Below are 25,873 nucleotides of genomic sequence, written 5' to 3' on the forward strand. Positions count from 1 at the left end.
TGAGAAGAAAAAAATAATAAAAGGATCCTATTCAGACTTCAATCAGAACAGCTTCACATTGATCTGTTTTGTAACTGGGATTTTTACATAAGCTTTACTTAAAAGAAAGGGTTCCTTAGCTAGGAAAAAAAATTTGAGACCTTTGATTTAGTTCAAATCCCCACCCTGTTCAAATTGTTTCAAGATTATTAGTGAACTTCTTCTGGGACATTTTGAGTGACATAGAACTAAAAACTTCATAAAGTAGCCTACTTCATTTTCTTTTTGACAAATCTGTTATAAATTCTTCCTTCTATTAAGCCAAAATCTGCATTTCAGTACCATCTGCCCATTGGTTCTGGTTATGTCCAGAAAATAAATGCAATTCTTCTTTCACTTGAGGTTCTTCATCTGAATGACTTAAAGATAACCATCCTATCCTCCTAAGGCTTCCCTTCCCCAACTAAACATACCTAATTCTTTTACCCATATTTTACAGGACATTCCATAACAATTATTACCCAGACAACTCTCTCTTGAACACACTGCCTTTTGACAACACAATCTGAAATTCAACATGTAGACCTAAAATTATTATTCCACGGACTGACTGGTACCGCGTTTGGTGAAGTAATCAATACTCTTGTTTATCACTCTAGACTTCTATTAGTGCTGTTTTAAGTGTATCACATTTTCTGGAGACCGCAACACACTGTTGGTTCTTTTGGAGTTTCTGGCCATATAAAATCTCTTGGGTGTTTTCCTTTACATTTCTCCTTTAAATTAGAGAAAGTGTCTGGAAAGGGACCAGATGCTTTGAGTGCCAGGCTAAGAAGCTCAGGTAATAGGATGAAAAGAATACAGTTTATAGTAGAGTACAGAATGGATTGCAGGGCAGAAGCATGACCACAAAATAAGACTGGTGCAATGACCTAGCACAAGATACTAAAGCAAGATGCTTTACCATCTGACAATTTGCTGAGAATAAGAAGTGATAATAATAACAATAGCTAGGGCTTACTGAGAGCTCCCCATGTGTCAGATCCTGGACTGGAGCTTTATACATATTATCTCATATAATCTTCACAGCAATTCTGTATGACTGTCACTCCTACTGTCCCCATTTTTCATAAGGAAAGAAGATGGGGAGAAGTGAAGAGTCCAGGGCATTCTCTGTGGAGTGCAGGGCTGAGTGGTGGGTTTTGAATACCCATCAAGAGCACACAAATGACGGCATCGGAGCAAGACACTAAAGATGCGGGTGGGAGCATAGGAGACAAGAATTACGGGTTTTACAAATTCTTCTAGAGCCCATTATTTTCTACAGAAGAATTTGCTTGACTGTATCCTAGTTGCTGGTAAACGTGGAATGAGTGTAAGTTTGGGTCATTGGAAGGAGAAGCTGAGTTGAAGTTTACTTGGAGATTCTGTAATTCTGTACTGGAAATGGGGAAGTGAGTGGTTCAGAAGTACTGAGGCCATTCCAATCATAGAGTCCTATGATTTTTGACCAGAAAGGGGAGTAGGTAATAGGTTCAGCACTCCATTTCACAGTCCTAGAAAAAAGTGATTTGCTCAAGTTAATTCCAAAAGCAAGGGAGAAAGAATAGAAAAGGAATCTATTTCCCTAAATTTAAGTTTCCAAGAGACGCCGGTATTCAAACCCAGATTCTGGACAGAGATAATAAGAAATTGATACTGATTGCCTTGAAAGTGAAACTCAATTAAAGCTGAGTAGTGCTGGGAAACAGACGGTAAGACTCTTTATTATGGAGGATATATTTCAATGACAGTGTGATGTAGTGGAGAAACATTTCCTAAGGAAAACCAGAGCCCTTATCTAGCTCAGGTTTCTTTTCACTGAAGCTTGAAGCTCAAAGTTCATAGCTTCATCAAAGCAGCTCCAAATCCCAAAGCTGAGATAGTTCTCACCTGGCGTCGGTGTGTGTTCCCTCTACCCTTTGGCTGGGAGCAGTCACCTGGGAATCATTCCAGCAGGTGGCTTCCAAAGTCCAACCTGCTAGGTTGAAATCTGACACTAACAGAGACTCCCCGGGAGTCTGAAAGCTAAACCAGGAACCAGGAAATGCACAAGCCTCTTTATGTAGAAAAACAGCTGGGCTCCCTCAGAGACAGAGCACCATGGGAAACCGGCTGTGCTGCGTGAAAAGCTGGTGAGTAGGGGGCAAGGGGGAAGGTAACATCTCTGTCAGTAGACATGGAAGCCCTGAGAATAAGATAGAGCCTGCACATAGTTCTCTGCCGACCTCCTGCTGCCACCTTCCTCTGCCTGGCACCTCCTGGTGCCAACACTAGAATAGCACCTCCTTCTGTGCTCACTCCTTTCAGGAGACTTGGGAAAACACAGCCAAGCCAGCTGTCTATAGAATACCCAGAGGAGAGCTGGAATGGTGAATTGGTATTGTTTCTCTTTGTCTTCCCTTTCCATTCCTGTCCCTTCCCTTCTTCCCCCGATGATGATAATTGTAGCATTTGATAGCTTACTATGTGCCAGGTACTTTACAGAAGATCTCATTTAATTTCCCCAACAATTCTAAAGGGAGGTGGCCTTACTCCTCCCATTATTTACAGCTGAGAAGCTGAGGTTCAGAGCAGTTGTCCGAGGCCACATGGCTACCGTGTTTCCCTGAAAATAAGACCTAACCAGAAAATAAGTCCTAGCATGATTTTTCAGGATGACATCCCTGAACATAAGCCCTAATGCATCTTTTGGAGCAAAAGGTAATATAAGACCCAGTCTTATTTTGGGGGAAACATGGTAGTAAGTAAATAAACCAAGATTCCAAGATAGGTCTGTCTGATTTCAGAGCCCATACTTTTAACCACTGCATAATACTGCTTCCCAAATCAAGCAAATCAACTTTGGAGAAATGTTTGTTTGGAAGGGCAGAAGTGGGGATGAGACTCTCCATGGAATATTTGAATATAACTTTCATGCTTATTTGCTGTGTGGCCTTAGGCAAAGCCTGTAACTTCTCTTTTTTCTCATATATCAAATATAGGTAACATGACCTGTGTTGTTTAGATCACAGGCTTGAAGAGTAGAGAATATGTGAAAGCCCCATTGTAAATTAATTGTAATGTCTTTATTGTTCTTTCCCAGAATTGTCATCACTATAAAACCCTAGATCTGGTTTTATCCTGTCTAGTGCCTTAGCTACACCATTCCATGCCTGGGTCAGTCTTGAGGATGTCTTGTTTATGAATAAAGCATTATTATATTTAGAGAGCTAGGTGAGGTACATTGAAAAGTGCATATACTTACATGATTTGAAGTCAGTGCACTGGATTCAAGTCCTGTTTCTACTAAATTATTTATTAAATATTTTATTGAACATTTATATGTACCAGGCATAGAAATAGATGCAGAAGACATAGTAATAATAAAAAATTTGGTTCCTGCTTTCTTAAGATAAAGTGTTATGGCCTTAGTTGACCCATCTGTAAAATGGGAACAATAACACATTTCCTAGAACGTTGTCAGGATTGAAAAAAACAAATCACTTTTTAAACTCTGAGATGTCCTACAAACATAAGACATCTAGAAACATAAAAGCTTCTAGAGAAAGGGATGTAACAGCTTCTTTCACTTCCTCTCTTCCCAAGTCTTCGTGTTCTTCATTTTTGGTTATTATTTCCTCTGATGGTGGTGTCATAGTAATCAGCTTTTCCTGATGCTCATTATAGGCCAGGCACATAGTTGAGTAGTTTACATTCATTATTTTACTTAATTCTTACAATAGTCCCATGAGGTTTAGGCTCCGTTATTATCCTCTTTTATTAATTAAAAAAAGGAAGCCTAATGAAGTTAAAAACTTACTAAAGTTCACACAGCCAGTCTGATACCGTCAGTCTGACTCTAGAACCTGGCTAAAGATGTTATATCAGATATTCTAACCAAAATATATTTTTTCCTCTTAAAATGTTAGTAAGACTGGATAAATATTATTTTTCTCTATTTCTCATCCCAATAAACTTCCAAACACTTAAAGATACTATGATAATTGAAGAGATTTTTATTTTAAAGTATTATTTCTTTTTGATTACAAAAGTAATACATATTCACTATAGAAAATTTAGAAAATACCAAAGAGTAGAAAATAAGAACCATAAATCGAAGCACCCAGAGACGACAGGAACATTTGCGTGTATATCCATGTAATCCTTTTTAAATGCCTATGTGCATAGTTTTTATCCCCAAATATATCTTACTATCTTTTTTTATTAACTTAATAAAGAGCATCAAAAAATTTTATTAACTTATTTTTTTATTAACTTAATAAATAGCATCAAAAAAATTTTGATGCTATTAGATGTTCTCCCAACATCTTTCTTAAATGGATGTGTAATGTTCCATTGATTGGAGATGCCATTTATTCAGTTTGTTACCAATGTTGGACATTTAGGACATTTCCTGTTTTTGTGTGTGTGTTTTTTGCAATTGTAAATAATGTTACGAGCATCCATATTTGCACCTGTCTGATTATTTATTAGGATACAGAATTGCTACACATTTATGTTTAAGGCTTCTTATTGCCGATTGTGTTCTAGAAAAATTGCACCTAGTTTTACTCCTACTACCAATATAGAAGAGTGCCCATTCAGTTTCCTTAATTCTAAGCTAAAAATAAAACCTTATCATCTGTGAGTCTAACTAAATATTCCATTTGGGTTGTGTCCAGGTTTTGTGCAATATCCAACTTGGGAACAGGCTCTGTTCACCAAAATTGGGTCACGCAAGTATGTTATTTTAGAATTAATATTTTATTTATCCATTTAAGTAGAAGTAAGCAGGAAGACAATAGTGACAAGGAGCAAGGAATTAGAGGTTAGGATAAGGCTATGACTAGGCAGTGGTAAGAGAAAGGAAGAGCTGATGTGGCAGAAGAGAAAGTAGAAAGACCTAGAAGTAATTTCAAAGCTTTTCTTCTGAACCACCTATAGAGTTAAGATGGTGACTCTAACTGCTTTCAACTCAGCAAGTTAAAACCACAAATCAAACCAAAACACAAACCTCTGTCAGATTTGTGTGGGAAAATCCTGATTTTTCCACAGTAGTGAAATGGACATGATTTAGAAGTTTACTTCTTTTGAAGTAGCAAAACAAGGAAATTTCCTTGGGGAGACAGAAGTTAGACTCTGTGAGAATTGGAAATGTACTAGCAAGATAAAGCAATGTAGTAAGCCCCAAACTATTCAGCCTATTTCCTCAAACAAGTGTGGTTTCACTGGACATCAAACAGTTGACAATCACAGAGACATACTGTCTCCATTGGGGACCCCAGGGGTTCAGAAATGAGTATTAGAGGTCTGTACTGCAGCAAGGGCAGGGTAGCTGAGTCATTCACCAAAATCAGAGCTCCCTGTGCTGTGGACTTTAAAGGTTAAACATCTCTCACTTTCTCTGTTAATTAAAAACAAGACAGGGAAGTAGGGAGGGAGGTCACCTGTTAGGATAGGGCTTTGAGGAACCCTAATTAGTCAGCCCTAGTTGTGGCAGCTACTGTGACTCCCAGAATGAGAACTCTGGGTGGCAGTGACCCCCAAAAAAGCACTGAAGCAGAAGCAAGAGGGTCTCTGAATCCAGGAATATCTCATTATTTGGCAGGTTTCCCTTACCCTCTGCTGGGATTAGCCTGTTAGACAATCCCAGAATAGCCCTCAACTCAGCTACATCCCTGGCATGTAGTGCCTGATGCTGTATTTTGGGTTTGGTTATGTCAGTTGTACCATGCTGCCTTCCAGAACCATCCCTTTGGGAGAGGTGTGGTACCCCTGATAAATGCTTTGGGGCTGGCTTAGGGGTGACTATGTTAGAGGAAGGTGAGGGAAGGTCATCCCAGAATGTTAAGAAGATGACAGAGCAAATGATGAAGGAGGGAAGATAGAGGCCAGGGCTCTTACACATGAGTGATCTGTTTTTCTTTTCACAGGAGTTGCCCATCAATTTTCCAGAGGAAAAAGAAAACAGGTAACTGTGGGGAGGAGAGGGACTTGGGTGGGGTGGGGGACAGGGCGCAGGGGGCTAGCCAATTAGAAAAGATAATAGAAACGGTGTCTTTGGAAAAGAGGAGTCTTGGAAGGGATAAAAGGAGATAGTACATCAAAGAGAATCTTTGGGTTACTGGGTTCAAGACCAACTCTGAAACTCTGAGTCTTATCCTTTCCATTATCTCAGAGTAGCAAGCTTGATTGTTCATTCATTCATCCAGCAAAAATTTCCCAAGCACTTATCCTGTATGTGAGGCACTGTAGAATCCCAAGCAGGCAGAGAGGCACAAGAGGAAGGATACACTGTCTAGGTCCAGCAGAGCAGAAAAATCACATTTGAGAGATAGATACTTAATTGTAATGCCATCCACTCGCGCAATAATAGGTGCATGTTCATGCTGTGGGACAATGGGAGGAGTTCACAAGTTGAAAGAGGAACAGGGAGGAGAGGCTATTTTTAGGCAGAGGAATTATCTCATGCAGAAAAAAGAAAGAAAAGAAAGAGAAGCGACTGACTTGATTGAAAGTGACCAATTGTTTGGTGTAGCTGAATACTTATCACATTGCACTGTAATAGTCTGAGTACTTATTTGTCTCCCCCAATAGACTGTAAGCTCCCTGAGGCAGAAGAAACAGCCTACTCATTCTTCTACTCTCACAATGTGGCAAACAGAGAATTGAATGGGCTTTCAACATATATTTGTTGAACTATGTTAGGGTCTGGTGAAAAACGAGGATGGAAGATTTTTTTAAAAAAATTTTTATTGGGGAATGTTGGGGAACAGTGTTTTTCCAGGGCCCATCAGCTCCAAGTCAACTCGTTGTCCTTCAATCTTGTTGTGGAGGGCGCAGCTCAGCTCCAAGTCCAGTCACCATTTCGAAGAATTGAACCAGCAACCTTGTTGAGAGCTCATGCTCTAACCAATTGAGCCATCGGGCCACCCCTCCAGAAGCTCAGTGGCAGCTCGTTGTCTTCAATCTAGTTGTGGAGGGCGCAGCTCACTGGCCCATGCGGGAATCTAACCAGCAACCCTGTTGGTCAGAGCTTGCTCTCTAACCAACTGAGCCATCTGGCTGCCCCCAAGGATGGAAGATATTCTGAGATTGTGAAAGGGCCAAATTGCATACCCTGCTAAGAAGTTTAGATGTGGGAATGGTAGAAGTGAAAAAGGTGAGAACAGAGGCAGGGAGATTAGTTAGAAGCCCACCATATAATTTAACAGAGATTTGAAGAGGGTAACTTCGGTAGAGACAGGGAAGAGAGAATGGATTTAAGTTGGATTTCCTCATCTCAGGGAGTCAACCAAGATGGACACTGAAGCAGCAGCAGCAGCAGCAGCAGCAGCTGAATAGCACAAAGGTAATGATAGGCCTCTGTCCCTTCCTGCTTAGATATGGGATCCCAGGACTTGGCTTTTTGACCCTGAGACAGACACATCTCAGTCATCTGCAGAACTTGCTTGTTCTGCCCATCCTCCTCTGCTCCCCAAAGGAGCAAAGTGAAGGGACATCAGTCTAACTGAGCCTGCATTGAAGGTGAGGGACCAAACCAGCCAAGAATCTCCATTTTAATACTGTCCATTCCTCACAGGGCCATGACTCAACAGGACACAGGTGTGAGCGGGTGTTAGAGCAGCCTGCATCTCAGGAGAGGAATCAAGGCTTCAGATCGGAGGAGAGCAGCTTATATTACGCAGACATTCAAGTGTGCAGCCGGACCCAGCCACGCTCTGCCCAGGAGGTGAAGCACCTGCAGTTACAAAATGCTACAGAGTATGCCACACTTTGCTTCCCCCAGGCCACACCCTGCTATGACAGCAAGAACAGGACCCTAGTGTGAGCCTTGGGGAGGAAGGACCAGTTTCCATCATTTCACCACAACTCCTGTGGGAGAATCTATTGCTCAAGGATGGCGGCCACATTTTAAGCTTAAAGAATTCAGGATCCCCTGGAATCGTGTATCCCCTATCTTGCTCTCTCCCCTAGGTCTCTTATTTGCTGCCATTAGCTTGGAGTTGTATTTGGGTTAGCTAGGGGTGGATGGAGTTGCACAAAATGAGGGGGTTAGGCTGATGTGCAGGAAGGTAGGTATCTGACCCCTACCTTTACTGCTGCTCTTAAGAAAAGTGCAGAATCACCCTTAAGCACTTGAGCTGATCTTGTTGAATCTAACGGCATCATTACACTCCTTACTGCTATCCTTAAACTCCAAAGCTGAAGAAGAGGTGCTCTGAAAAAGCATACTGAGCTTTGTACACAGCCCCCAGGCCTGGCTTGGGCCATTTCCTCAGTGGCTGGGTCAAGAGTCCCCGACCTAATCAGAAGAATGAGGGCAGAGGCTGAGGCGCGGAGGAAGCATTCTCAGACCATTGGTTGCAAGGACTTTAAATCACTGGTACTGACTGGTAGCCCTGCGTGGCCGGGAAACTCCCCTGGGTGGGCCTGTTGGCTTTCACAGGTGCGAAGCGGCGAGGATCAATAAATCGCGTACGGAACCTTATCTGGTGCGTTTTCCGGGGCGGGGATTTGCGGGCTTCACGTTAGGGCAGCGGGTCTCGCCCAGCCTAAGGGCGATATGGAGGTCCAGCAAGTAGAGGCAAGGCTTCCCGCCGCACTCTTCAGGCCTGCCCTGGGCGGAGCGAGGGTGTGGTTGGACCGACCGGAGGCGAGTTCCCATCTGCAGAAGCCGGAGCTCTCCGGTCAGGGCCCAGACCGGTATGAGGCGCCTCTGTCCAGGCAGGGGACGCAGGCCAGGCAGGCAGGAGGCGGGGTCCAGGCCGGCACGATACCGTACCCGCTCGGCCAGCAAGGGGAGGGTCAGGACGACCAGGGGGAGGGGTCAAGGCCTGCGAGGCTTGTGGTCTGGGCCGTTAGAGGGCGGGTCCGGAGCGGCAGGGGGCGGGGTCTGGATCAGCGAAAGGTGGAGTCCGAGTCGGCAGGGGCGGGGGCGTCAGGGGCTGATTCGGGCAAGCTGGAGGCGGGTTCGGCGGTGGCCGGCCTCCGCGTCACCATGGCAGCGGGAACGCTGCGGCGACGCTGTAGCAGGAGGAGTTGGTGCTCGGCAGGGCAGGGGACAAAGATGCTGAACCAGACCGACCGAGGATTTAAGAGGTAAGTGCTGAAAGGCGGCGAGTAACTGGGAAGTATTAGCACCGACTGATCAGAAGTGGGGACACGCGGAGGGGCGAGGGTGGGGTGGGATGAAGTAGGCGGAAGTTTCAAGTTCCGAACCCGCTTGGAGTCTTACAGGTTCTCAGTGTACGATTCCTGATTCAGACTTTCAGAGCTTGGCGAGGAGTGGTAATGCATTTACTTCCCTTTCTCAACCTGGTTACCACCCTCTGGATACCACTGGCCCTCAGTTTGTCCCTGATAGAGATGAAACCTTAAGATGGATAGAGTGAAAATGGAATCACAGCACACAAAAAGTTGGTATTAATAGTATCAACTTCGAGAGTGTGAGAATTTTAAGCGCTTGAAAGTGTACATAGTATGTAAATGTTAACTGCCATTGGCATCATGATCATTGTCACTGTTTTCCCGACCTGTTCTCTGGCACAGACCTAGTGCAAGTGGATTCAAAAGAGATGGCTAGAAAACTGCCTCCATCACTAATTGGCAGAGCAATTCCCTACCCTATTTCCTATTAGCTGAGAGTAATAAAATGAACTCTATTTCCAAGAGTTCTATGACGGTCAAATAAGATGATGTAGGTGATAGCACTTTGTAAACATAAAGTCTATATAAAAATTTCTGCCTTGGAATAAATGCTACCTTTCCAGGTTAAAACTGAATTTCTGAGGATGAAGGGAAGTGCTCTCCAGACGCAGAGCTCTTAGTATTTCTCCTGATTGTCTTCAGAATCCTTCCTATGGTCTTAGACTGATAAATGTCGGGAGGAGGGAAAAATGCAGCCTTACTTAACTAAGGATAGGGAAGCATTAGTCGTTATTACTATTAAAACCTAATTGGCCAGTTTTTTAAATGCCATTGGGATACCCTTGCTATTATTATAATACCTTGGGCTGGACTTCCTGCTAACTAGTGCCCTATTTCTGATTCTTCTAGAGGTTTGAGGCAGGGGCCTGACCCCACTCGATTGGGTTAGCTTTTGGAATTTTTTTTCTGTCCTGTATTTTTGCACATTTCTTCTTTTTCCCATTTCAAGGTCGCCCTGATCTGGCTCTTCTAGGGACGCTGAAGATGGGAACTCAAATGGTTATGAGACTCTGTAACTCCCTGCTGCCAGCAGAACCCTCTGTAAGTTTCTGGTGTACTATTTAGAGGATGTGATGACATTAATGGATTTTTAGTACAGTTCTACAACTGCGGGATTTCTCCATCAGGACTCAGATCCTGGAATAAAATTGTAATATATTTGCTTTCTTTTCTTGCTTCCCCTTCTTGTGGAAATTCTAGCTCACATGATTCATTGCCTTTATCAGGAATTAATAAAACCATGCAGAAGTTGAAAATTCTAGCAATTAATCAGAACATATGTACTTTTTAAAAGATTTAAATAATGTTTTAATAAAAACAGTTCATATTAATTGTAGAGTATTTAAGAAACAGTGCAAACCATGATTTAAAAACAAACAAAAAACCCAGAATTCTCCCATCCAGAAGCAATCATTGTTAATATTTTAGAATGTTTTCTTCTAGTCTTTTTTTCTATGTATTTTATTTACATATTTGAGGTCACGTGCACACACTTTTTGACTTTTGCTTTCTTAACTTAATGCTTGTCAATAAGAAATTGTTAAAATGTTTGTTTTAATGTGGATACCAATATTTGATAAACATTATAATGTCTGTAATTTTCTTGGTCTTTCCTGTATTGTTGGACTTTCAGATTTCAGTCTCCCTATTGTAAAAAACTAATTGATTTCCTCATTTAAGACACTTTTTCTTAGGGTAGAGTCCCAGAAGTGGAATCTGTAGGTCAAAGGATGTGAATGTTTTAAGTAATAAGTACCTTTTAAAAGAATTGTGGTGTCAAATTTTGCATACATCCTTCAGAAGGCAGAGAGACAGTAGCTGGGAGATAGAAGGGTCCTTAGTAGGAGTATGGATGGCTATCTCTGGCAGTGAGACCCTGGAGAAAGATGATTTCATGGTAGTGTAAGTAGGAATGTGAAGCCCTAACACATAATGAATGGCAATTCAGAGGCATAGGGGCATTTACAGTGTTTTCATAGCAGAGAAACTCAAGGATCACTTCCAAAACATCCACCAGATGTCGCTAGTCTCAATTTAATTTTTACCTGCAGGATAGAAGGCAGAAAACTTTGAAATGTGAATTTTAAAAATTCATGTTGAATAAATATATTCGCATATCTGGTTTGGTACAGTTTATATTAAGCACTAGCGTCTGGTGATTACTTTAGTGACATCCTACTCTAGTCTCTCACCATTCTGTCTCTTTTATCCTTTTTCTACCCACTCAGTCTGTCACACTCACCCTGTACACTTGGTCCCCACATAATTAATATTGGATTCTCCGTTTTACTAGTCTCCTTTTACCATTCTTTCAGTCTTGTTTCTTGTGTATGTGTATATTTATGTGTAACTGAGTTGAAGTTTTTCTAAAAGAATAGGACCTGGAATTTAGTAACATATAATAGTGCTCAACATATTTTTAATAAATGTTTAATGAAAGAATGAATTCATTAAGGAGAGGAAATATAGAAAGATATCAGAAATTACTTATATTTGTTTTGGAAATACAGTAAAAGAGACAAAGATTCATATTCCTAAATCAACTATAAGTGCTAAATGGTATAGTATACAGCATGCTATGACCTTTGAATTTTAAAGAGAGGAAGATTCATTCATTTCTTCAGCCAATATTTATTGAGAATTTACTATGTCACAGGAAATAATTCCTGGTTCTGGAAATAAACCAATAACAGAACATAAATACAAAATTCCCTGCCCTCATAGAGCTTGCATTCTGGGCAGGGGGACACTGACAATACGCAAATAAACAAGTAACTATGGAATATACAAGATGGTGATGATGTTAGGAAGAACAATGAAAATAAAGCAAGCAAATAGGTTTGAGAAGTGGGAGTGAGGGAGTGTTGTCATTTTAAACAGAGTGATCAGAGAAGGCCAAACAGCTAACACGGCATTTGAAAAGACCTGAAAGAAGAACAGGAATGAACCATGGGATATCTAGGAGATGAGTGTGCCAGATAGATTATGATCCGATCTGTCTTGATTTTAACAAAATCCGGAGTGGTCAGAGAAGTTTTACAAGAAAGTGGAACTTGAACTGGGAGTAGCAGAGATTTGAGTAGCAGAAGTGTGGGACATTCTAGCAGAGGGACAGTCATGAAGGCATGGAGGTGAAAATGAGCCTTGTAAATGAGGCATTTACCTATGTAATGTCTCTAACCTAAGAGCCTGCTAACCGAAGCCTCGGGGATTTGGGGGGAGGCTTTAAGAGCTGGGCACGAGGAATTCATATCTGACATACTAGGAAGTGGGAGTTTTTGAAGACATTTGAGCAGTTAAGCAGCAAGATAAATGTATTTTCTAAGGAAGATTAAGGGATACAGACTGGCAGAAAAGCCTGGGGACACAAGGAGCAGTTTAGGAAGCAGGACACGTTTGGAACCTTTGTGGGTCGATGTGAGCCCTTCTGTGTATATTTATGATAATGTCTCTGAAGATAAATGCAATAGAAATTCTAAGCATATGTTACTACCAAGGAACTTGTTAACGTGGGAAACAGAAGAAAGATTAAGAAATTATTTCAGAGAGTCATTTAAAATATTTTTATTGACAGGTTTTTTTTTTGGTTTTTTTTTAGTTTCAGGTGTATGAAACAACATGATGATTAGACATTTACACCCCTCACAAAGTGAAACCCCCCAAGTCTACTATACTACCCCTCTGACATGTACACAGCTATTACAGTACCATTAGCTCTATTCCCTATGCTGTACTTTACATCCCATGACTAATTATCTATATATGGTATATATATATATATATATATATATATATATATATATATTACCATATATAGATAATAATGTTGTAAAGACTATGTAGGGTGTCAGATGGGTATTAGACTTATGGGGGGATCACTTCATAGGTAATATACATGCCTAACCACTGTGCTATACATCTGAAACTATGAGCCCAATAAAATTGACTCTTAATTCCTCAAAAAAAAAAAAATTCAGATGTATAGCACAGTGGTTAGGCATTTATATTACCTATGAAGTGATCCCCCCATAAGTCCAATACCCATCTGACACCCTACATAGTCTTTACAACATTATTGATTATATTCCCCATACTGTATTTCACATCCCCGTGACTAGTTTGTGACTACTAATTTGTACTTTCTAATCCCTTCACCTTCTCTCCATCCCCCAACCCCCCTCCAATCTAGCAACCATCAGTTTTTTTCTCTGTATCTCTGAGTCTATTTCTGTTTTGTTTGCTCATTTATTCTGTTCTTTAGATTCCACATATAAGTGATTCATTGACAATTTTAATTACTTGTTTACACAAAACTGCCTATCTACTTCTCCATAGTCATTAATGATTGCCCATAATAGATGTATTAAATTTTACATAGGTGTGTCTTTCACCCATCTTCCTTCTACCCAGGGAGAAGTCACAGTCAATATTTTCATCAATGACAGTTCAAAGCCTAATATCTGTATTAAAAGAAGTGATGAATAAGTTTGCTGTTTCCTCCACTGGTTCATTCATTCATTCAACTAAAAATATTTACTGAATACCTTCCATGTTGCAAGCATTGGATACTCGTAAAAGTATTGCATAATGATTAAGAACCTGGACTTTGGCATCAGCACTTAGTAGCTATAGGGTCTGGGCAAATTACTTATCCTCCAAATCTCTCTTCATACGTAAAATGGGGACAATAAAAAAATCTACTGTTTATGGTAATAGTGACTATCAAATGAGCTAATGTATCTAAGTGCTTAGTATAGGGCTTGGCACATAGTAAAAGCTCAATTTTGCTTGTATTATGGTTGTATATAGATATTTGGGTAGCTTTTAGTTTTAGTTGGTGAGGGAGGTATCTGCCATCATTGTTAAAATAATGCAGGACTGAGGAAGCCAGGTGTAATTTCAGAAATCAAGCAGCATGGCAGAGATATGCAGAAAGCAGCACGCCTGGGTCATTCACTTGCGCCTGGCAGTGTGAACAACAGGCCTGAAGCAGTGGGAAGTGGTTCCAGCTACCCAGACCAGCTTGTTGTTTTCCCACATACAGGCACTACAGTATGCAGATCATTGTCTTAGTTATTCCTAGTTCTTTCAGCTAACCCACTTATTTTCCCAGCTCTTATGTTGCTATCACAATATAGTGTGATGGGGAGGATGGAAGGAATAATAAATGTTAGTGCTGCTTAGACAAAAGCTCAATTCTTTACCTAGACCACCTTCGAAGGCAGACCTTGATAAGTATGGTGAACATATCTTCTGAGCAAAAAAAGATTAGAGATTATATGGTCCAACAGGAATTTTGTGTTTTTTCCAAGTATGAAAGGCAGACTATATATGAAAATTTTTGGAACATTTCAATAGTTGTTTGGGGACATTGGACCAGAATATTTTGAAATTGTACTATCTAAATTTAAATGAATTAAAAGTAAATGCCACTTAAATTTTTGTTCACATTTGCATTAGCCACGTTGTAAGTTCTTAGCAGTTACATGTGGCTAGTGGCCACTGTATTGGACAGCACAGATACAGAACATTTCCACTATCACAGGAAGTTCTGTTGGACACTACTATAGAATATGTGGTTGATATAATTATAGACTTTCAGAGACTAATGCAATCTTGGACCTTATGCCCTATAGTAAATCTTTTATCAATTCACCACAATGCTAATTCCTCCAGCATGCTGTGAGATACAGGCAAACAGCACAGGGTTGGTCATTAGAAGCCTTTAGTTCAAATCTTAGCTCCCACAGACCAGCTGAGTGACTGTGAGCCCCTCTTCTAGTCTTGGTTCCTTTATCTATGAGATGAGGGAGTTGGGCCAAGTGAGATCTTTTCCTGTAGCTTTAAAATTCAGTGATTTAATGAGTACTTTCCCAGGTAAACTGAGTTCACAGGTCCTACTTAGATAAATGACTTGTTTGAGAAACAGTGACCTCTTGGGATAGATAACTGTTAGCCGGACCTCCCTCTGGTGTCTCAAAATTTTCTGTTGTGGCAAAAGCATGATGAACTACCAACCAATCAGAATCCTCTCTCCAGAGATCCACCAAGTAGGTGTTTTGGTTTTCTATCGCTATGCATGTAGATGTGTTGCATGCAATTTTATACTTTTGGAAGTGTCATACTTCTCTTTAAAAAGGGCCTGATTGTGTTAACATGGATTAGTGACTCACCTGATGGCATTATACCTTGAACTGTGGTTGTGGTGAGGAGAGTTCTTGACAACTAAATTCACCAGCTAGATTATGAAGGACAGTGGTCTTCTGACTTGTGGGTTGCTCAAGTTTAGTTTGATTTGTTGTCATGACTTCTCCCCAGCCTTAGCCAGAATGGAATGCACAGTGTTCAACCAGCAGAAGCCACTAACACCTCCCTCCTCTGGCTTTCTGCTTCCTGCTTGCTGTGGTCAGAGTAAGGTGTGTCTCTTCTCAGAAGCGTCTTTGTGTTGAGCAGCTTTAGACATTCAGGCAGGATGTTGCTAGTTCTGACTGCTCTGGGGTAAAGATTTTTCTCTAGTGGCCTGAGGAGGAGGTCATTAGTTTGAACAAGAGTCTACTGACTTTTCTTGCTAGGGTACTAATGGGGATTTGGGGAGGGATTCTGGGCCTTGGGCAAAATTATGAGTGTAGAGTCCTAGCTCCTCAAACTGCCTCTGTCACTGACCAGCTGTGTCCTTGTACAGGCCCTGACCCTTCTCTGAGCCTTAACATCTGTAAACCCTTTCCCTCCATCTGGGATAACGAGGTGTAACATAATACGTCTGGGTGTTCTTTCAGCTTCTAGTTTTCCTATAGAAACAAGAGTATGCACTGAGAGTACAAATGACTAGTGTTCTTAAAAATAATCAAGGCTATGACTTGAATAACTAGAAACAGAGGGGAATAGTGCTCAGTTTCACTTGAGCAAGCTTTACTTAACTCTTTCAAAAGCACCAGGACATTTTGCGGTTTTTATTTTAGTTAAAACCCATTTAATTAACTTAAAACTCATTAAAATTACAGGGTTTACATTTTAGCAGTTATTTTAAAAATAAAAGGTTTTTTTTGCGTGTGAAAACCCTGGTTATCCTTAGTTTGCCCTTGATGTTTCTGTTGTGATCCTTTGTGATTTGTTTAGCACGCTATTTATATTAAATGTGTCCTAATAACCACCAGGAAAAGAAAGACTAAAGTTTTCTCTTTCTATCCTTTTTTTCCCTCTCTCCTTCTGGATGGTTCTTCTCTTTCTCTTTTTTGTTTCTCTCCCTTACACTTCTCATTCTTTAGCCTAAACTCACTGTCCAGGCCCTATGTGGGTAAAGGTTGCTGTTTTCAGCCAGTTTGGGGAAAAAAATCCTATGATTCACTCCCCTTCCCACTCACCATGTGGTAGGGTGCTTGTGGCCTTAAATCAGCAGATCGTGTGTGTGTGTGTGTGTGTGTGTGTGTGTGTGTGTGTGTGTGTGTGTGTAGTGCGCGCACACGCCAGCCAGCCCGCCTGCGCGCCCGTGGTGCTGTCCCTCAATCAGGCGGGGGCCCCCTGCCGCCCGCCAGCGCCCCTCCAGCTGGTGCGCGCCCAGCTGTTTCTATAGGAACAGCAGCAGCACCCAGGCCCCTCCAGCAGAGGCCCCCGAGCGAGCATGCCCAGTGGAAGTCGCTAGTTTGACTCCGATCTGGGTTTGCAGTTAGTGGCACGCGGGACTCGGGAGTGATCCCAATGAGCTGAGCAGAGAGTCTTTGTGTGCAGAGGGAGGCGGCGGCGGCCGCCTGGCCTGGAGAACCCGCCCGGGGAGCCCCCGGCAGGAACAATGCTAGCCTGCCTGACCCGGGGGAACTTACTGGACGTCCTGCAGGAGGGCTTCAATGAGGTAACTGCTCCTCCCACTCTCTAGTTCTCCTCCCCCAGTGCCTCCCGCCTAATTTCTCAAGGGGTCCTCCGCCCCTCTCCTCCAGAGGACTCCGGAACAATTCGCCCGCTGAGCCCTAAGGGGGCAAAGGTGGTGGGTACGGTGTAGACGAGCCGGGTGAACCGCGATAAATCAAAAGGGCTAAGCTGGGCAGTGACCTTCCCTGGGAGTTTACTTGAGCCCAGAAATCAGGATCACAGATTAAGAAGACATCTCCTCCCAGAAGAGGTCTCCACCCTCTCCGGGGATTCTACTCAAAGAAATCCCCTGAATATATGGCAAAAGTGCTCATTTTATTTGAGCCTAGGGAGGGGTGAGGATGGTATTGCATTGGTAGAAAGTTTGAGAGAGGGCAGGGTGAGTTGGTGGTCCATATGAAGTGCCCTCTTCATGTTGATATCTTTTTCTAAATCCACTGCAGTAGATTTGCCTACGACCAAGAGCATGGTTGGCAGAGAGAACCGAAGAGGAGAGAGGAGGCCTGGATTTCTGGCCCAATTCAGGGGAGCCAGCATTTGCTCCCTTCTGTGTGAAAGTGGGGAACTGGGGCTCCCAATCTGACAGACAATACGGGCAAGGGCTGGCTAGGGTCTTTTTCTCGTCACTGTTTTCTCTCAAAATTCTATCATTATCCCGTTTCCTTCTCTTGTGACCCCTCCCCCTTGTGATTTGCTGCATTTGTCTTTCTTTGCTTCTGAGCCCCACCCCTTTGGGTTGCCTTATCTCCGCATCCAGGGAGATTCCTACAAGGAGACCTAGACTGTTGTGTCTTTCTTCCTTTCTCATTTTCTTTCCACCTCTCCCTCTCTTCCCTCTCTGTCTTTCTTTCTTAAATTTTAAGATTTTAAAAAACAGTTTTTAGTTAAACATTGATCATGTGAATACATTCTTTTCTTAAATATGAACATTACATGCAAGACTGGGTGGCTTGGCCACCCCTCCAATCCTGACCTTTCCTTTGGTGGTGGGGTGTCACTACCTTCATTGAAGGGCAGAGCTTGCATCCTGCCTGCACTGCATGGGTCCTCTTTGAACACAAGTAAGGGGATTGTTAACAAAGAGTCACAGTCTGAGAGTTGAAACACAGACAAGCCAGGAAGCCACCTCTTTTGGGTGTTTCTGGCATTCCTGGTTCCTCTTTTCTCAATCTCTGCCTTTGGGCTTCCCCTGGTCTCAAGTTTCATACATCTGAGTCTAACTCATGCACCAATTGTGGCAGAAGCTCCTTAGGTCCTTTTCTGGCCTCCGCCTTTTAAAACTCAATCCTCAGGTATCAGGTCCCTCTATCTTATCTGGAGGAGAACACCAGCACAGAGTCAGTCCTACTCTTTGCCTTCTGCTCATTTTCACTTCCAATCTTTTCAACTGAACAGCCAAGAGGCTTAGCTATCTTTTTCATGCTTTAGTGTGTCCATAAATATTTCTTGACCTCCAATTCTTGTAAAACGTAAGGGAAAGGGCGAGTAGTAGTGGAGTCTTAATAAAAACAACAGACACACAACTTTATTATTTATTATTTATTATTAATTCATCTCCAGAATAATGCAGTGATGCCTCTTTTTTCTTTCTGACATTTGATTTTTCTACCCTTCCTGTAAACTTCCGTCTACCCCTTCCACAGGCTAATGTATAATCCATTCCCTTCTATTGGTAGATTTGTTCTCTGATATTCAATGAGTACTTTTGGTTTCTCTGAGAAATTGACAGCAGCTAAATAATACTAAAGTAGTATGTTAAATCTCAATGGTTCCTTATCTTTTAAATAATTCTTTCACATATATAATAAATTATATTAAATAATTCTTTTCACATACTGTATCACAGTTAGTGTTATTGAATAATACTATGATTACTTATTTCAGAGTTGATGGAGCCCTGATTGACCTATTCCAGCCTCTAGGGTTGCTTAATAGATCCAATAATATTCAATCTTGTTCTCAGAGTCATGTGATAAGGATGTAGATAGGGATTTAAAAGCCAGTGTCAGAATACACTTCAATTCCTCTGAGAAACTCTTCCTACTGAGGCTAGGAATACCACACATGTATCCAATCATCTCTGGGGAATGATCCAAGCATATCTGAAGCTATTCTTCATCACCCAGATGCTTTAAGGTCTGTGTGGTTAGGGCTGTGACCTCATTCTCTATGGCAAAGAAAACTGCCACAGGAAATGAAGCTATAGCCCTAACTGATTAATTACTTGGGGAACCCTGCGGCAGAGGGAAACCTTGCCCTCTTAATCAAGGCTTCCCTTTACCCACTGTTGGCTTCTGTTCTCAATCATATGCCACTGTGCATCACTGTGCATGACAGAATTTTCTTCTACCACGTTCCCTGAATAAAGCCCTAGTCTCAACGCACCTGACAAATTACTCACAGAATTGATCCATGTCAATGCTGTCAATGCAGTCCCTTTTATTGACATGGTTCATTTGCACTGTGAATTTTCCACAAGTTTTGGCTACTGCCACATTCTGTAGCCCACCCTGGCTGTCATCCCCTGTCTCCTATGTTCTGGATATGGATATTCTGTAGTTCACGTTTTCCCTTTCTGCATCTGCCTCAAAGCTATTTATTTGTTTTCTCTGCCACTTGGTATTGATGTTGTCATATGAATGTTGTCTTTGTTATTGAGCCAACATGAAATTCTGCAAGTGTTTTTCTGGGAGCTGGACTTTAAAAAAATACTTTGGTGCTTATGTTGGAAGGTTTTGGTAGACCTAAGACTACAATGTAGTTTGGCCAATAAGCATTCATTCATTCAGTTATTTAGTTCATTTATTGGGTGAGGGGATGCATAAAATAATTGAAAAACACCTGGTTCCTGCTTCCAAGGAATTTATAGGGAGAGGTTTAGGTGTACGGAAAAAAACCATAATAGGATGCTTAATGTGAAAAGTGCCATGAAAGAGGTAGTGTTTATGGGACATCATAGAGATATCTTCTACTTAATGATATCATGAGAAGTATCAAATATTTACCAACCTACCTGCTCATCCAGACCAGACGTTTTTTTTCCTGTCAGTCTGGTAAACATGCATGCACTCAATTCAACAGACATTTCCAAATTACTGTGTTTACCAGGAACTGAGCCAGGCTCTGAAACTAAAAGTCAAATAATAGAGAGTCTGTGCCCTAGTGGAGCCCACAGGTCAATGAAAATAAAGTAAATGTTCAGAGTGTCAAACTTGGGGAAATTGTGGTGATGTAGAAATTCTGCCTGTCAGGCAGAGCGAACCTGTGCCTGGCTGGAGCATGAATGGCCTGAGGGACTGAAAGTTGTGGGGATTTAAAATCCCTAACACTGACTAGCAGTGTTGGTCAACAGGAGATCAGTTGTCTGAGCCTTTTGACCTGAGAAACTTTCTCAACCAGTTTTTCTCCATGTAGAAAAGTAGAAATTTAAATCTCACATGGAGATTTATCTGCTTGGTAGTTAGTCCCTGAGAAAGAGCCTTTGTCTGGTGTCATCCCCATAAGGGGGACGTAGAATGAGTGAGGAAGAGGGTTGGCATGTGGAGCAGCTGCAGCAAACCTCTCTCCTAAGTGCCTCATGCCTTCCATGAGGTAGGATTTGCAAATGGGCCTAGCAGAGGCTTTTAGATATTTCCACAATGAATTCCTCTGTGCTTTGCTGTATAAATTAAAGGCCAGTTACGTCTGCAATGTGACAAAGCACCACACTCCCCAACCTTTTTTCTATCCTGACTGATTCCTCCTCTCCTCACCCAAGCTCACTGGCCTTGTTCCCACAGGAGTCAATGCCAGCTAAACAGATGCTCCCTGGCAGCAAGCTATCAGGCAGCATTATGTTCCTCACGGTGAGTGATGGGCTGGCCAGGCGTGTGGAGCAGTGATAGGGCACTGTTTGCCAGGTGCTGCTCCCCCAGGCAGTTCAGAGAGTCTGAGGAGCACTAGAAATGCTTTGTCAGCCATGACTCGCCTTGTTGTCTAAGCTGAAAGGACCAAAGACTCGAACTGTGTGAAATTTTCCTGACTGTACCCTTATTTGTTATCCCCAAACCAGGCCCCATTTAAGTGGTCATGGACGTAACTTTCAATGGGCCGATATGGTAAAAGCATAGGGAACCAATCCCAAAGGCCCTAAGGGTGGGTTCCATGCCCTCTTTGGGGGGCAAAGGACACTCATAGACTATACAGTGATAAACTCATTCATTCATTCACATGCATTTATTGAACACTTACATTATAGCATATACTTGTGAAGAACAGACGGTTTACGAAACTCACAATTAGTGGAAATTTAAAAATAAGGTTGAGAGATGAAATCTTTCAAAAAAATCTTTGGCTCTTTACTTTCTGGTATATTATCATTTGACCACTGGGCTGAATACTAGTACAAAGAGCCCTACCCATACAGGGAAGAAAAATTTAATTTTTTTAAAAAAAAGGTTTTATTGGGGAAGGGGAACAGGACTTTATTGGGGAACAGTGTGTACTTCCAGGACTTTTTTCCAAGTCAAGTTGTTGTCCTTTCACTCTTAGTTGTGGAGGGTGCCATTCAGCTTCAAGTTGTTGTCCTTTCAGTCTTAGTTGTGGAGGGCGCAGCTCAACTCCAGGTCCAGTTGCCATTGCTAGTTGCAGGGGGCGCAGCCCACCATTCCTTGCGGGAGTTGAACCTTGTGGTTGAAAGCCCACTGGCCCATGTGGGAATCGAACCGGCAGCCTTTGGAGTTAGGAACACGGAGCTCCAACCACCTGAGCCACTGGGCCAGCCCCGAAAAGTTTAATATTTTTATTTGTGAACTTTATTTTTACCTAATTAGCCACTAGGTTTAATGACTAAGTAGCCTTTCCTGGTTCAGTAAAGACCTGAAGGAGTTAATGGAAAAGAAATACCATATTATGTTATTTTACTGGCAGAATTTAGGCCAATAATAACTAAAGATTTCCAAATCTCGTGCTTGCCTCTCAGTTTCTCAGCGATGTCCCCACCCCCATCTCCTTGTCTTCTGCTGCTTGAGGGTCTCAAAGTTCTAACCAGGTATCTGGTTTCACTGTAAAACTGATTTGCTTCCTGAGCCTTTCAGGTTTCCTGAACTCTCTCTCCAGCATACCACAGGAGCTCTGCTGCTTTTCTTCTTTGCATTTCTTGCTTGCCAGCAGGGAGCCATAAAGCCCACTTCTTGGTTGTTTCCACACAACGAATGGTAGGTCCCACAGACTTCCCTGGTGAAGCCCAGTTAGTGCTTTTGAAACTCTAAACAAACAGGTCTCCTGTAGAAATTATCTTCGACCTTGAAGCTCAGAGGAGATAGAGAGCAGAGGCTGGGTTTACAAACTCATTTGGAAGGAAGGGCAGTTCCCCAAAAAACCCAGAAAGTTACATTTTGCAGCAAGAAGCTTTAAAAGTCCAGATTTCCTGCACAAATTAAGATGGTGGACAGAATTGTCTATGCTGGAAGAGTTTTAACTTATATTGTAGGGTTATTTGGAGTGTCTTGGAGGAAGCTGATGGGAGAGTATGGGGTTACGAAGGCTTCCCCTACCAGCCACTCTCACAGCTTTAGAGCGGTTCAGTCTTGGCAAGCCAAAATCCTGCTCAGACAGCTTTCTTTTCTTTTCGCTGAGACTTGGCTCAGAGGATTGTCAGAAAAACCCTCAGTCTTTCTAGACATCTGGATTACTCAGGCATCCTTCTAGCTTCCTCAGAATAAGTTAGAGATGTTAATTCTCAGCCGAGGTTAGTTCTATGTGGTCACAGACATCGTTTGAGTGTCTTGCAAGTGCCAAGAACCCAACTTGAACGAGCAGAGATAGAGTCGAATCTGTTGACTCATGGCATCCAAAGAAAGGCTGAAAAACTAAACCATGGAAAAGGCAAGCATGGAGCAGAGTCTCAGAGAAAATCAAGAACTCAAACACCGACAGGATCTCTCCCTCTGTTCTTTGCCTCTTATCCCTGGTTCTTTCTGTGAGTGGCTTTATTCGCTTTCTCTACAGATGGCTTTTCTCTCTCAGGTGAGCAACATGGCCTATGGCAACATCTAAATGTTGTATCTTACAACTTTGTCAAAGAGAGACTGGGAGAAACTGAAAAAGAGGGTGGGGAACGGCGGGAAAGGGACTGATTCTTTTCTAAATGCAAGATGAAAAAATTCCAGAGATCTGCTGGGCTTGAACTCAGGGAGAACAGTCAACTGGTGGTGACGTGTTTCTACAGAAGAGGAAATCATTATCAGCTGGACAGCTATCCCAAGAGCTCTTAGCTACTCCCTCCACCCCCTCTGCTGTGGGCCTGATTGTAGTCCTACCTGCTTCTCCAACTGTTAGAAACAGAGCAAGAACTAGGGGTGTGTTCAAGATACGTTTCTTAATATTTCAGATATTTTAATTTTGCTGAACCTACTGTATGTTGTCTTCACTGAATAATTGACTTATAAAATGATAGTGCTAGAAGTAAACAAAATTCAGTGGGCTTTTTTTTTCTCTAGCTGATACAGGAAGCCCTTAAGAGGTTACTTCACATGGCATGTACTGATGGGGGTTGGGGAGGAACAGGCTCAGAATCCGAAACCCTACCTTAGCCCTAACCAGAGAAGCTCTGCTTTTCCCTATTTTACATATCTAGATTCACACAAATTATAATTTGAGAAAAGATTATGAGGCCAAAAAGAAAAAGAAAAAAGAATAAAAGAAAACTGCTAGGTCACCCTCCAGAGAATAACAACCTTGTGCAAAATGCATATGGTATTTCATCTGCTACAGAAGTACCTCTAGTAAATTTTAAAACTAAGCAGTAGAGCAACTCAGAGCCTAGGCTTGCACTACAAGCCTCTTTTAAGATCAAATATCTTTGTGGGGGAAGTGGGTGCTATGGCTGATCCTCGTGAGTGTCTGCTTTCTCCTTCAGATCAATTTTTTCAGAGCTAGTAGTAGGCATCTATAGCAAGAACAGGGTCTTTCCTGCCTCTCGGGGGAGAAGTACAGATATCTTCAGGTCAAAGAAGAGACAAACTGAGACTTAGGTAAGCGGTTGGATCCCCAGATTAGATTTAGAGGGAGGGGTGGAGAAAAGTCAGCGTAACCCTTAACCTGGAGATAAGAATAGCCCCACTCTGTTGTGAATCTCTGTTCTCTTTGTTAGATGCCATTTAATAGGTCTCTGTCAACATGCGGACATAGTAGTGACATGACAAAGGAGTTTCTTCAATTACAACTATTTTTTATCGGTGATTTCATTGAAGGCATGCTTATCGGTTTTTAAATTACATGAATCTGGGCAGAATAGCAAATATCCTCAGCATTTTAATATCCACCACTCCCTGGAATGACTTCAGGATTCATGATGAAGATAGTCGAGCCTCCCAATTCCTTGACCATCTCACTGCACTGATTGTCCCCCTCTGTGCCACTACAGTGCCATATACCGAGGCTATCTCCTGGAGCTTACTCCACAGAATTGCCCTACCCTTGAAATCTTGAACTCTGAAACTATTCTCCATTTAAAACCCCTTTTTCCACGCTCCTCCATTCCTATTAAACTTATGCTCAATCGCATCAAGTTCTCCTCTCCTTACTCTTCACTGTCCTCTCAGTTTATGTGCTCTCCTTTAATTTCTTTTCCCCGGTGCAGATTCCACATCCATCCCTTCAAATACACTCACTTCCTTTGCCCTGGTGATTGCTGCTTGTCCTCTGACCACTTCCAGTCCTAGATTAGCCCATTCTTGGTTTCTTCAACTCATGGTCAGGCCTGCTGAGCACTTCTAGGGGAAATCACATAATTTTGCTGATTAATTTAATTACAGAATTATGATTTCCACTCTTATTGAGTCCATGGGGCCCCCAGGAAATCTTTAGCAGTCAGTGTTCTTTCCAGCCTCCCACAGGGTCCCTTTCCTGAAGTCTCCTTCATTCTCTTCATTCTCCTTGTCCCTTTCACACTCAACAGGTAAACCGTCTACTTCATCATGAATAGAGGGGCAATTGGATTTGGGCTCCTTAAATTTCCCTGTTCTCCACCTCCCAATTTCCCCACATGCATCTGTGTTTCTGCCTCCTCACTGTCAGAGGAGGAAGTGGCCCTCTTCCTCTCCTCAGGAACCTTGCTGCATCATTCACACCCCTCCCCTTGTATCTGTTTCTTCTCTAAACCCTCATCTCGGCCTACAAATGTCCTCTCATCCTAAAAACCCCTCATTTTCTATTCCATCTTCCTCTCCAGCTAATACCCTTCCTCCTCCCCTCACTGCTTCTGTTTTTGTACTTTCTGAGGTCTTCTCAGTTCACTGCCATCTGACTTTTAACCCCACCATTCTACAGTGCCTGTTCTCAAAAAAGTCACCAGAGCCTGTTAATTATTAAATGAAATGGGCCTTTTAGTCCTCAGCCTGATTTTGTACAGCATTTGAACTTAATTGACCACCCATCTTAAAATTCCCTTATCCCTGGGTTCCCATATAACACTTTGTCCTGATTCTTTTTCTGTCTCTTTGGTTGCATGTTCTAAAATAATTTTTCGTTGCTCATTTCACTTCACTCGTCCTTGTAATGTTGATACATCCTATCCTCCGCCCTGAGTATTCACTTCTTTTCTGTATTGTATGTTCTCTCTGGTGTAGTAGAAATAATGTATTCTTTGGAGTGAGATGGAGTGGGTTCAAATTCCAGTCTCACCAATTGTCGGTGCTATGATCTTACGCAAGGTTTCCCATATGGAAAATGGGGCCACTAATATTGATTTTAATGATTGGGAATGAAGATTAAAGGAGACAAGGCATATAATGTGCCTCATTCAGTGACGGACAAAAAT

The 25,873-nt window shown here is 42.1% G+C and overlaps 2 protein-coding genes across 4 annotated transcripts in view; both read left to right on the forward strand.

Annotated features, from left to right (window-relative positions):
• The first annotated feature begins 1,435 nt into the window (after window positions 1–1,435).
• Window positions 1,436–8,490, forward strand: LOC308502991 (uncharacterized protein C11orf52). Its single transcript, XM_081061637.1, has 4 exons — window positions 1,436–2,153; window positions 5,934–5,971; window positions 7,287–7,351; window positions 7,583–8,490. The coding sequence occupies exons 1-4, from the start codon at window positions 2,122–2,124 to the stop codon at window positions 7,829–7,831; spliced, it is 384 nt and encodes a 127-aa protein (XP_080917763.1). The 5' UTR covers window positions 1,436–2,121; the 3' UTR covers window positions 7,832–8,490.
• A 444-nt stretch (window positions 8,491–8,934) lies between these two features.
• Window positions 8,935–25,873, forward strand: part of DIXDC1 (DIX domain containing 1) — a gene marked incomplete at its 3' end in the record, with an annotated part of 74,066 nt that continues 57,127 nt past the window's right edge. Inside the window, exons 1-2 of one of the 3 annotated variants that reach the window (XM_081061631.1) lie at window positions 8,935–9,102; window positions 10,160–10,251. In XM_081061631.1, coding sequence (XP_080917757.1) covers window positions 10,195–10,251 — 57 coding nt within the window. In that variant the 5' untranslated portion in view covers window positions 8,935–9,102; window positions 10,160–10,194. Of the gene's footprint in view, window positions 9,103–10,159; window positions 10,252–16,590; window positions 17,057–25,873 lie in introns of those variants that run through there. The other 2 variants (XM_081061633.1, XM_081061630.1) reach the window with 2 other exon arrangements.

This window comes from Rhinolophus hipposideros (genome assembly GCF_964194185.1).
Source record: "Rhinolophus hipposideros genome assembly, chromosome: 10".
Classification (NCBI taxonomy): domain Eukaryota; kingdom Metazoa; phylum Chordata; class Mammalia; order Chiroptera; family Rhinolophidae; genus Rhinolophus; species Rhinolophus hipposideros.

Excerpts from the sequence above, each read along its gene's own strand:
- LOC308502991 (XM_081061637.1), top strand. The coding sequence starts at position 2,122 with ATGGGAAACCGGCTGTGCTGCGTGAAAAGCTG. Across the intron at positions 5,972-7,286 it reads CCAGAGGAAAAAGAAAACAG|GGAGTCAACCAAGATGGACA; the intron begins GTAACTGTGGGG and ends TCCTCATCTCAG. Across the intron at positions 7,352-7,582 it reads AGCAGCTGAATAGCACAAAG|GGCCATGACTCAACAGGACA; the intron begins GTAATGATAGGC and ends CATTCCTCACAG.